General features: G+C 37.8%; 1 protein-coding gene across 2 annotated transcripts in view; it reads left to right on the top strand.

The window, feature by feature from the left end:
• Positions 1-12,147, top strand: part of MRPL22 (mitochondrial ribosomal protein L22) — a 28,678-nt gene that overhangs the window by 4,995 nt on the left and 11,536 nt on the right. The window contains exons 3-5 of one of the 2 annotated variants that reach the window (XM_029942970.1): positions 1,680-1,815; positions 7,406-7,471; positions 9,110-9,187. In XM_029942970.1, coding sequence (XP_029798830.1) covers positions 1,680-1,815; positions 7,406-7,471; positions 9,110-9,187 — 280 coding nt within the window. The remainder of the gene's footprint in view (positions 1-1,679; positions 1,816-7,405; positions 7,472-9,109; positions 9,188-12,147) is intronic. The other variant, XM_029942972.1, reaches the window with a different exon arrangement.

The following is a 12,147-nucleotide window of genomic DNA, read 5'->3' as shown; positions in this document are numbered from 1 at the left end:
GAGAATGGTTGGAAGAAGGGATCAAGTGATACCTCTCAATGAGGTGCCATCCGAGCTGGAGCTTCCAACAGGACAAGCATTTCATTCAGGAGATAATGATTGAAGAAAAAACAATATAATCAAAAGTATAAAGATGAGAAAGTATTTGGTTTGTTCAGGGAACAGTGAACATCTGTGTCGCCAGGCCAAAAGGTGAATGAGCCAAGATGGCAAGGTGGGGTTAGATTAGAAAAAGGCTTTCTGTGTCTTGCTAGGAGTTTAGACTCTGTATTCTGCACAGTATGGAAACACCAAGTTTGTGTGTTATTTGGATTTCCCCATACATACAAAGGTAGACAATCTGATGAACCTTCTTAAACCCATCACCCAACTTGAACAATTTATTTACGGCCATTCTTATTTTATCTATGTTCCCTCCTCTCTCCCATCATATTTGAAACAAATCCCAGACACTATATTATTTAATTCATAAATATTTTTCTATATATCATTAAAAAGTATCAAGTATTCAGTTAATATTCAAATTTCCAATGGTTAAGTAACGGTTGTACTTTTAAAATTATAATAATCTACGCATTGAAATTAATTGATACTTCTCATAAGTCTCTTTTAGTAGGTTCTTTATTCAGCTCTTTCTTTTTCCCCTTGTAATTTATTTGTTGAAGAAAACAGGCTGTCTTGTAGAGATTGTACAGCTTGGATATTGCTGAGCACATCCTTTGTGTTGTTTAACATGTTTGCCTCTATCTGTATTTCCTCTATTGAATCTAGAAGCTCAATTAATTCAGGTTTGTTTTTTGTAGAAAGACCGCTTCATGGATGGTGGGTGGTGTGTTTTTCATCAGGAGGCACATAATGCCACGTTTATTAACTTTTTAGGGATTACAAAAAGATGCAGTTCGTCTTGCCTGCTCAGCAAAGTTGAGGAATTCTATAGGTCAGGGAGCCATTGTGTTGTTGTCAGCATCTCCTTCTTTTTTCTAATGTTCATTTATTTTTGAGAGAGAGAAGTGCGAATGCATGAGCATAAGTGGGGGAGGGCAGAGACAGGGAGACAGAGGATCTGAAGCTGACTCTGCTGGCCACAGAGAGCCTGATGTGGGGCTTGAACTCACGAACCACAAGACCATGACGTAAGCCAAAGTCAGATGCCTAACCGACTGCCACCCAGGCACTCCATGTCTTATTCAAGTCTGTTTTAGGACTGAGCTGGCTTATATTAGAGAGTCAATATATTTCAGCCGGTCAGGCAAGAGATCTTGGGTTAATATCTGTTTACTATTTGATTTATGCTAGTTATTAACTTTTTATTTTTTTTTTAATTTTAGAGAGAGAGAAATTAAATTTTTATTTTAAATTTAGAGGCAGAGAGGAACAGGGCTCTCAGTGTGGAGCCCAATTTGGGGTTCGATCCCACGACCCTGGCATCACATCCTGGAGCTGAAATCAAGAGTTGGATGCTCAACTGACTAAGCCACCAGATGGCCCATAACTTTTTACTTTTAGCTTTGAATAAACTAGCTCTTTGTGGTACTTTATGTAAAATTGTTCTCTGTTAATGAATACATTTAGACTGTTTCTACTTGTGATACTTGAATAGTTTTGATCAAAATGGAGCTAATGTGGTTCAGAAGATACATAAGCTCCAGAAAAGATTCTAAGTGTTTCTTATTTTGCAGACTTCTTTCATCTCACAATGTTTTAGCCCAGTCACATATCCACACAACTGCATCTCTGGACATATCTCGAAAATGGGAAAAGAAGAATAAAATTGTTTATCCTCCACAATTACCTGGTGAACCTCGGCGGCCAGCAGTAAGTTTGTGTGTGGGTAGAAATAATCTCGTACTTTTGATGAAGAGCTCTTACTCTTATGTGGCTAGCAATGATTTATTGTTCCATGTAAAGAAAGAGAAAAGCATATGGCAATTTGCAAGATCATTTGATTGATACAGATTTATCTGTATCAAATTTATCTGTATCAAAATACAGATTTTATTGATATAGATTTATTTATTAGATTGATCTCTTTGGTAGTTTTAAAAGGTTGTCTTTGTTTACTTATTTGTTTGCCTTGATTTAGCCTTCTGTATGGGGGCTTTAATTCTAAAACTAAGCTAATAGCTTGAAGCATACTGATAGATGTTTTGACTAATGCATTCTTGGTATTGGAGCATGAGTTGGCAAGGATATATATATTTCAATCATATATATGTGGTTTTCTAGTGTTTGAAATTTGAACATAGACAAACTGAGTTGTGATTTTTTGTGTGTGTTTGTAATTCACAGACTTTTGAATTGAGGTTTGAATTTAATCACTGGATTCCTTTCAGAGATACTGAGTTTCATCTTTAGCTACTCAGAATTCTTTTACCTCTCCAAACTACTTGTGAGTTCTCTAGTCTGAGGTAGAAGACTAATTTCCAGCTTACTGTGAATTTGCTGTGAAATGCATAGATATCTGTTAAAAAGTTCAAGCAGTTAATGATTGCATCAACAAGGTGGGAACAGGGGCGCCTGGGTGGCTCAGTCAGTTAAGCGTCCGGCTTCGGCTCAGGTCATGATCTCACGGTTCGTGGGTTCAAGCCCTGCATTGGGCTGTGTGCTGACAGCTAGCTCAGAGGCTGGAGCCTGCTTCAGATTCTGTGTCTCCCTCTCTCTCTGACCCTCCCCTGTTCCCACTGTCTATCTCTCTCTCTCAAAAATAAATAAAGAATATAAAAAAAAATTAAAAAAAAAACCAAGGTGGGAACATTTGAATCCTTAAAGTAAACTGTGGTAAGTGCTTAGAAATAGAATTATTAACTAATAACTCTATTAATAGAATCAGTAGTGTTAATTATATATCGTTCAGTTCAGCAAACATCTTTTAAAGACCTTTGGGATTTAGGGCCACTGGAGAATAAATATCTAGGCAATGTCATTTGCTTAGTTTTTATATGAATTTGACAGCATGCATTTCATTAGAATTCAGTTGCTGTCTAAGTATTGGTGTGAATTAGTACAGTATTATGTCTTTTTGGGATTTTTTTCTTATATAAGGTAGTTAGCTTACTGATTTAAAGAGCTCCTACCTCATTGGGAAATAAGAGGAACAAGAGATACTAATAGTTTAAATAAAAGAAAGAATTAAAAAAAAATTTTTTTAATGTTTATTTTTGAGAGAGAGAGAGACAGAGTGAGACAGAGTGCGAGTAGGGGAGGGGCAGAGAGCGAGGGAGACACAGAATCTGAAGCAGGCTCCAGGCTCTGAGCTGTCAGCACATGGCCTGATGCAGGGCTGAACTTGCAAACCACGACCGAAGTCAGACGCTTACTGACTGAGCCACTCAGGTGCCCCTTTTAAAATTTTTAAAAAATGTTTATTTATTTATTTACTTTTGAGAGAGAGAGAGAGAGCGAGCGAGCGTGAGCGAGTACGCACGAAAGGGGAGGGACAGAGAGAGATGGAGACAGAATCTGAAGCAGGCTCCAGGCTCTGAGCTGTCAGGACAGCACAGAGCCCCACACGGGGCTGGAACTCACAGACCATGACCTCAGCCGAAATCAGACACTTAACCAACTGAGCCACCCAGGCACACCTAATTTTTTTAAAAATGTTTATTTTTAAAGGAAGAGTGCATGTGTGAGCAGGGGAGGGACAGAGAGCGAGGGGACAGAGGGACTAAAGTGGCTTTGCTCTGACAATAGCAAGCCCATGGAGGGGCTTGAACCCACGAACTGTGAGATCATGACCTAACCAAAGTTGGACACTTAACCAACTGAGCCACCCAGGCTCCTGTAAACAAATAACTTTCTATCTTTCATGTTTAATCTTGGCATCAGAACTTAAAAGTTAGATTTGTCACAGAATCTATGTTGTTAAGTATTGATTCCTTTTTATAATTAACCAAAATTTAGAAAAAGTTACATATGTGTACAAATATCATAAATAATTTCCTATTATTAATGAGCTTTTTTCTTGAGCATTTTGAACTTAGATATTACTTGAGAAAAAAATCACAACATTTGACCGGTCCAAAATCTAAAAGCAAAATTTGTATTTTGTAATAGTAATCTTTTAGGATACTAAAACAAATGCACTTCAGAATATATCCAAAATGGCAAAATTCAAGTAGTAAACAGTTGAGATCACAAATTTTGAGTAATTCTTTTGGAAACAAACTAGGATTCTTAGAAAATACCTTAACATTTTTCTGACTTTTTTGTTTGTTTGATTTTTCATTTTTTTTTGCTTTTATGTTTTATCACATTTTTCTGACTTTAAATAGTATTTGGTAACTTGACGTTGGTGCGTCATTTATACCTATTATGACTGAAATACTGATGCCCTTCATTAAATACCTAGCTTAATAATGGAATAATTTACACATCTAGACACATAGCTCTTATACTATCATTTTGTGCAGTGTGACCTTGTACTTGCCCATCTGCTAACTGCAAACATCTTAAAATTTAGTTTTATCCCTAGGTTAAAATGGAGTCAGATAATATTTACAATTTTAACTCATTCTGATCTTCAGCATTGAAATATGTAGTTAAATAATAGTGGATCCATAGTGAGTAAATCCTACAACAGTAAGTTAAAATGAATATCATCAACTAAGGCATGTTTTAGGCCATTCCTATTATTTTTAAGGCTATTTTCCTAATTTAGCTAGCACCAACTTCCAAACAATATAGATTCCTGTGTAGACTTTATCTTACATATGGTTTCATTGTGGTAAAGAAAATGAGCCAGAGAGAAAGGGCTTTCTTCATAATAGTCGTTTGGTCTTGAGTTTACTTTTGTAATATCTTTGAAGAAAGCTATGTTAAATACATTTAAAATGTAGTGAGACTATATCAAAACTGTTTGGACAATCATTTCCATAGGAGACATTTTTAATCTACGAATTAATTGACATACTCATAATAATTCATAGGTCATTATATGGATCCCATAAAGCTCTAGTTTAGACTTTTATTAAGTGATACTTTTTTTTATTATTTGAGTTATTATGTGCATTTTAAAATGAGTTAACTTCTTTAAAAGCTACCAGGGTAGACATTTCATAATTTAGACTTACTTGAATAACTTTTTTGCACATTATATCCTAAGTTAACTTTATCTAATTTACTATGTAGGTTGGTTAATTGTGACCTTTAACTTGATCCTCTGACCTCCAACTTTGCTACTTTTATGTATTTGCTGTGATAGGTTTGTCTGGTTTATCTTTAAAACAGTTTTTTTTAAATGTTGATTTGCTTTTAAGAGAGACAAAGAGAGACAGAGCACGAGCAGGTGAAGGGCAGAGAGAAAGGGAGACACAGAATCCGAATCAGGCTCCAGGGTCCAGTCTGTCAGCACAGAGCTGACACAGGGCTCGGACCCGCAAGATCATGACCTGAGCTAAAGTCAGAAGCTCAACTGACAGAGTTCCCCCTCTGATTTATCTTTAGAAAATGCACTTAGACATTGCACCTGCCTAAAGTAAATGTTGAGCTTTTTAGTTTTAAAAGAGTATGATTGGTGTGCCTGGGTGGCTCAGTGGCATCCGGCTTCAGCTCAGGTCATGATCTCACGGTTCGTGGATTTGAGCCTCGCGTAGGGCTCTGTGCTGACAGCTAGCTCAGAGCCTGGAGCCTGCTTTGGATTCTGTACCTCCCTCTCTCTCTGCCCCTCCCCTGCTCGTGCTGTCTCTCTCTGTCTCTCAAAAATAAATAAAAAACATTTAAAAGAAAAAAAAAATGACCATGACTGAACGACTTTCTTCTTTTTTTTTTGTAAATACGTCATTCCTTTTTTCCCCCTGCCCCTTCCAGGAGTATAGTATCTTTTTTTACAAAATTTAAAGATAATTACATACAATTCAGGTTTGGAGATAGCCCACCATGGGAAACCAAGAACGGAAGGGTTTCTATATCAAAGATTTTATTGAGTGTATTAATTATTGTAGATGAATGTTATCAGTCATGACAGTTCTTCTTCCTTCTCCAGTGCTCCCCAGGACACTTTATTGCTGAAAACGTAATTAGGCTATTGCTACAGTTTTCAGCCTGTCAGCTTCTATTGCAACTGAAATGAAATCTGCTCCATATTAAAAGATGGCCACTTGAGAAAACTGCTGTTTCTGAGGCATTTGAAAATTTCCAGGAGTCAGAATGTTAGGAAGTTCTGAGGTCTTGCTATTGTTTACCTTGACAGATGGTTTCTATTTGTTTTAAAGGGGAAATATGGTGTAATAAGGTAGAAGGAATGTAGGTTTCACAGTCATGGGGGACATTGTATTTGGGCATTCCATATACTATCTTAGATGGCACTTTGACTTCCAGCTTTGTCTTTCACAAGCTTTGCAGTCTTGGATTAGTTACTTGATCTTATTTTTAAAACACTTTTTTAAATGGTTTTTTTTTTTTTTTTGAGAGAGAGAGAGAAACAGAGCATGGGCAGGGCAGGGGCAGAGAGAGAGGGAGACACAGAATTTGAAGGAAGCAGGCTCTGGGCTCTGAGCTGTCAGCACTGAGCCTGATGTGGGGCGTGAACCCACGAACCATGAGATCATGACCTGAGCTGAAGTTGGACGCTCAACTGACTGAGCACCCAGGCACTCCTTGATCTGATTTTTACTTTGTAAAAATAAAAATAGAATGAGAGCAAATGAAATAATGGGCTTGGAAAGTACTTTGTGAAATTGTTTAGTGGATGATTGATTAAAAAAATTAAGTGGGATATACCTACCACTATAAATAGAAGATAATAAAAGCTAGCATTTACTAAGATCTGACCATGTGCCTAGGCACTGTAAACTGTTTTCTTTACATGGATTGTTTTATTTAATTCTTATTATAGTTTTATGGGGTTGGTGCTATGACCTTCATTTTAAAGAGGAAACTTAAGCAGAGAGAGGTTAATTAGCTTGGATTCTGTAGTTAGTAGATGTTAGAAGTCAAATTCAAACCCAGTTAGTCTGATTCTAGAACCTGTGCTCTTACCAAATACTAAGAATATCCTATGAGAACTGTTATTTTTGTCCATTTCACCATTATTCTCACTGACCGGAAACTTTCTATTGTTGTACCTTTTCTTTTGTCTTTTTAGCTAGCTAAGTGTTTTCAAAATAAAATTTGGAATTTATTATTTTACATCAAAATTAAATATTTTGCTATTCCTCTGGATAGAAATGTTGCAACTCTTGGCACAAAGTATCCAGGTTGTAGTTCTATTTCTGCCTTAATAATCTTTTTAACATAGTGATGATTTGGAAAAATACAACTTAGTGTAGGGAAAAAGAATCTCCAAATTCTTAATAATGTTTTATTTCTTGTGGCAGCATTTTCATTAGGCATAAAAAGTGAAAGGTTTATTAACAGTGTCGTTATTTTGATCAATTTGCTAACTTTTTTTCTTTTTCCTGTTTGTAAGGAAATCTACCATTGTCGAAGGCAAATAAAATACAGCAAAGACAAGATGTGGTATTTGGCAAAATTGGTAAGCTAAATGACTATAAATAAACTATAAATTTTCCACCAGGATTTGAAGAATCGAAAAAATTTGCCCTGATTTCTCCAAAAAGTGAGAAATATAATTACATATTCAGACAGTTTGTAGGTAATCCACAAATAATTGCTCCGAGATGAGCGATTTTGCTTAATTTTTATTTTCTTCTGAGAAACTAAATCATGTTGGATACATAGCTATTTAGAAAAAGACATCAGGAAGCTGGCTATATCCTAAGAGGACCCAGGAAGCAAGTTTCTTTATCTTAAAAGTTGACTCAACCTATTTCAAAACTATTGCTGTTTAAGATTTTTCTCAGGAGAATGAACTTTAGGAGAAGACAAAGCCTTAGATACTCATATTATCCTGTAGGAGAAGGACATGCCTTTAATGCTTAGTGTGGTCCTTGCCAGCCTGTGACCTCTCTCTCACGTTTACTCTCAATATTTCTGAAACATTTATAATCTAAGTTTTATGGCTGATGTTTGATTCTTTAAAAATTTTTTTAAAGTTTTTATGGGGCCCCTGGTTGGCTCAGTGGGTTAAGCGTCCGGCTTCGGCTTGGGTTATGATCTCACAGCTTGTGGGTTCAAGCCCCGCTTTGGGCTCTTTGCTGACAGCTCAGAGCCTGGAGTCTGCTTCACATTCTGTGTTGCTCTCACTCTCTGCTCCTCCCCCACTGATGCTCTCTCTCTGTTTCTCAAAAATAAATAAAAATGTTAAAAAATTTATTTATTTATTTTGAGAGAGAGAGAGCAGGGGAGGGGCAGAGAGAAAAGGAGAGAGAAATTCCAACCATGCTCTGCAGTGTCCGCACAGAGCCTGACATGGGGCTCTAACTCATGAACCGTGAGATCGTGACCTGAGCCAAAACCAAGAGCCAGATGCTTCACCAGCTGAGCGAGCCATCCAGGTGCCCCTAACTTTGATTTTGGCTTAAAGAGAGTAGCATCCCTTCTCAAACTTGTTTTCTTCCTTACCTGCATTTAGTTAGTGGTTTTTTTTTAAGTTCTTTCTAGTTTTATTAAGATATAATTGACATATAACTAGTTAGCTACTTTTAGAAGCTATTTGTAGGGGCACCTGGGTGGCTCAGTTGGTTAAGTGACTGCCTTCAGCTCAGGTCATGATCTCACAGTTTGTGGGTTCAAGCCCCGCATCAGGTACTGTGCTGACAGCTCAGAGCCTGGAGCCTGCTTCAGATTCTGTGTCTCCCTCTCTCTCTCTCTCTGCCCCTCCACCTATCATGCTCTGTCTCTGTCTCTCAAAAGTAAATAAATGTTAAAAAAAAAATAGAAGCCATTTGTTATGTAAAAGGGTTTTGCTTTTTATTGAAAAGGGAACATTGACTTTTTAAAAAAATTTTTTTAATGTTTTATTTATTTTTAATACAGAGAGACAGAGCATGAGAGGGGGAGGGGCAGAGAGAGAAGGAGACACAGAACTGGAAGCAGGCTCCAGGCTCTGAGCTAGCTGTTAGCACAGAGCCTGACGCGGGGCTCGAACCCACGAACGTGAGATCTGACCTGAGCCGAAGCCGGAGGCTTAACCGACTGAGCCACCCAGGCGCCCCAACATTGACTTTTTAAAGAAATTCATCTTCTCTTGTTTGTTACCCTTTAATTCTAGATACGAGGAATGTCCATTGACCAGGCTTTGGCTCAACTGGAATTCAGTGACAAAAAAGGAGCCCAAATAATTAAAGAGGTAAACAAAGATTTGTGGGGAAGGAGTGCATGGCTCTCTTGCTGGAATTAGTGAGCTCAGCCTCAATCCTGAATTCTCTGGTGTAAATGCATCATTCATATAGTCAGGTTCAGGGCACTCAGTTTTATTGATGTCTTTATACCTTAAGAATGTTGTATGCCCTAAGTTTTTTGTTTGTTTGGGTTTTGTTGTTGTTGTTGCTATTTCTTCTGGAGATGCTTTTATTTGCACCATTTGTTCATTTTTTTACCCTATGAAGTGGTAAATCTTTTACTTATTAAAAAGATTGTTTTAATGTTTATTTTTGAGAGAGAAAGAGAGCGAGTGAGTGAGAGCAAGGAAGGGGCAGAGAGAGTGGGAGACACAGAATCTGAAACAGGCTCCAGGCTCCGAGCTGTCAGCATAGAAACCGATGGGAGGCTTGAACCCATAGTGAGATCATGACCTGAGCTGAATTTGGATGCTTAATCCACTGAGCTACCTAGGTGCCCCTGAAGTGTTTAATGATTTGGGGCTTGATAGATTTTTTTAGAACACTTTTTTGGGGGGTCATTTCCACCATTACTGAGAGTTTATGATTTTATAACTAATTGGGTAGAAAGAGCACTGGTCTGGGACTCAGGAGACTTGGAGTCTAATCTTTTCTGTGACAGCTTTTATTGTAATGACAGGAAAAACATTTAACCTGTCTGATTCTATTTTCCTTATTTGTAAACTAGGTGGGATTGCTTAAATGATTTCTAACGACTCTTCCAGTTCTGAATGTAGCTAAATCAGTATGTACAAATATAATGGTATTTGAACCAGCTCCTGGTTTCATTGATCTGTTCTGTTGTTTTTTTAGTTTCTATATCATTTATTTCTGCTTTAGTCTTTATTATTTCCTTCCTTCTGCTGGCTTTAGGCTTCATTTCTTCTCTTTCTAGCTCTGTTAGGTATAAGATTAGGTTGTTTGAGATTTATCTTGCTTCTTGAGGTAGACCTGTATTCCTGTATACTTCCCTCTTAGGACTGCTTTTGCTGCATCCCAAAGGTTTTGAACTGTTGTGTTTTCATTTTCACTTGTTTCCATGTATTTTTAAATTTCTTCTTTGATTTCCTGGTTGATCCATTCATTGTTTAGCAGCATGTTGTTTATCCTTCATGGAGTTGTGATCTTTCAAGATTTTTTTCTGTGGTTTGACTTGTAGTTTCATAGTGTTATGATCTTTAGAAAAGGTGCATGGGATAATTTCAGTCTTTCTGTTGAGGTCTGTTTTGTGACCTAATATATGATCTGTTTTGGAGAATGTCCCATGTACACTTGAAAAGAATATGTATTCTGCTGTTTTAGAATGGAATGTCCTGAATATAGCTGTTAAATCCGTTTGGTCCAGTGTGTCATTCAAAGCCACTGTTTCCTTGTTGATTTTCTGTTCAGATGATCTGTCCATTGATGTACGTGGGGTGTTAAAGTCCCCTACTATATTTAAAAATTAAAAAAAAAATTTTTATTGTTTATTTATTATTGAGACAGAAATACAGTATGAGTGAGGGAGGGGAGACACAGAATTTGAAGCAGGCTCCAGGCTCTGAGCTGTCAGCACTGAGCCTGATGTGGGGCTCGAACCCACGAACTGTGAGATCATGATCTGAGCTGAAGTCAGATGCTCAACTGACTGAGCCACCCAGGTGCCCCTAAAATGTTTTTTAAATTTATTTATTATTAGAGAGCAGATATATAGGAGAGGCAGAGGGAAAGGGAGAGAGAGAATCCCAAGCAGGCTCCATGTTCAGTTTGGGGCTTGATTCCAGGACCATGAGATCATGAACTGAGTTGAAACCAAGAGTCAGATGCTTAACCAGCTGAGCCACCCAGGCACCCCAGTCCCCTAGTATTGTTGTATTATTATCAATTAGTTCCTTTATAGGTTTTTTTTTCTTGTTTATTTATTTGTTTTGGTAGAGAGGAAGAAAACACAAGCAGGGGAGTGGCAGAGTGAAAGGGAAAGAGAGAATCCCCAAGCAGGCTCTGTGCTAATGCGGGCTCAATCTAACCGCAAGATCACGACCTGAGCTGAAACCAAGAGTCAGATGCTTAACTGACTAAGCCACCCAGGCACCCCCCCTGCTTTTTATTTGTTGTTAACTGTTTTTATATATTTGGGTGCTTGCATGTTTGGGTGCATAAATATTTACAATTTTTATATCTTCTTGCTGGATTGTCATCACCATGATTATATAATACCCTTCTTTGTCTCTTTTTACACTCTTTGTTTTAAAGGCTAGTTTGTCCAACATAAGTATGGTACCCTGCTTTCTTTTGACATCCATTTGTGTGATAAATGTTTCTCTTTCGCTTCCCTTTTTTTTAACATTGTATATATTTTTAATGTTTATATATTTTTAAAAGAAGGAAGGAAGGAGAGCTGAAGCGTGAGAGGGGGTGAGACAGAGAGAGAGAAACACAGGATCTGAAGCAGGCTCCAGGTTCTGAGCTGTCAGCATAGAGCCTGAGGTAGGGTTTGAACCCATGAGCTGTGAAATCATGACCTGAGCTAAAGTTGGACAGTTAACCAATGGAGTCACCTGGCTCCCTATCCACCCCCTCACTTTCAATCTGCAGGTGTCTTTAGGTCTAAATTCAGTTTCTTAATAGGCAGCATACATACAAGATAGGTCTTGTTTTTTGTTTTTTTTGGGGGGGGGTTTGAATAAGTAAGGAAAGGGGTGCCTGGGTAGCTCAGTTGGTTGGTGTCCAATTCTTGATACTGGCTCTGATCATGATCCCAGGGTCCTGGGATTGAACCTTGGGTCAGGCTCTGTGCTGAGTGTGAAGCCTGCTTAAGAGTCTATTTCTCTGCCACCCTCTCCTGCTCACAGTTACACTCTCTCTCAAGAACAAAGCCCCCCTCCATAAAAAACAAGTAAGGATGGGAATTCTTTATTTATTTATGTTTTTTAGTGACTTTTTTTTAATG

Source organism: Suricata suricatta, chromosome 6 (assembly GCF_006229205.1).
Source record: "Suricata suricatta isolate VVHF042 chromosome 6, meerkat_22Aug2017_6uvM2_HiC, whole genome shotgun sequence".
Classification (NCBI taxonomy): Eukaryota; Metazoa; Chordata; class Mammalia; order Carnivora; family Herpestidae; genus Suricata; species Suricata suricatta.
The sequence above is the reverse complement of the archived record's forward strand: the minus strand, read 5'-3'. Positions and strand labels throughout refer to the sequence as shown.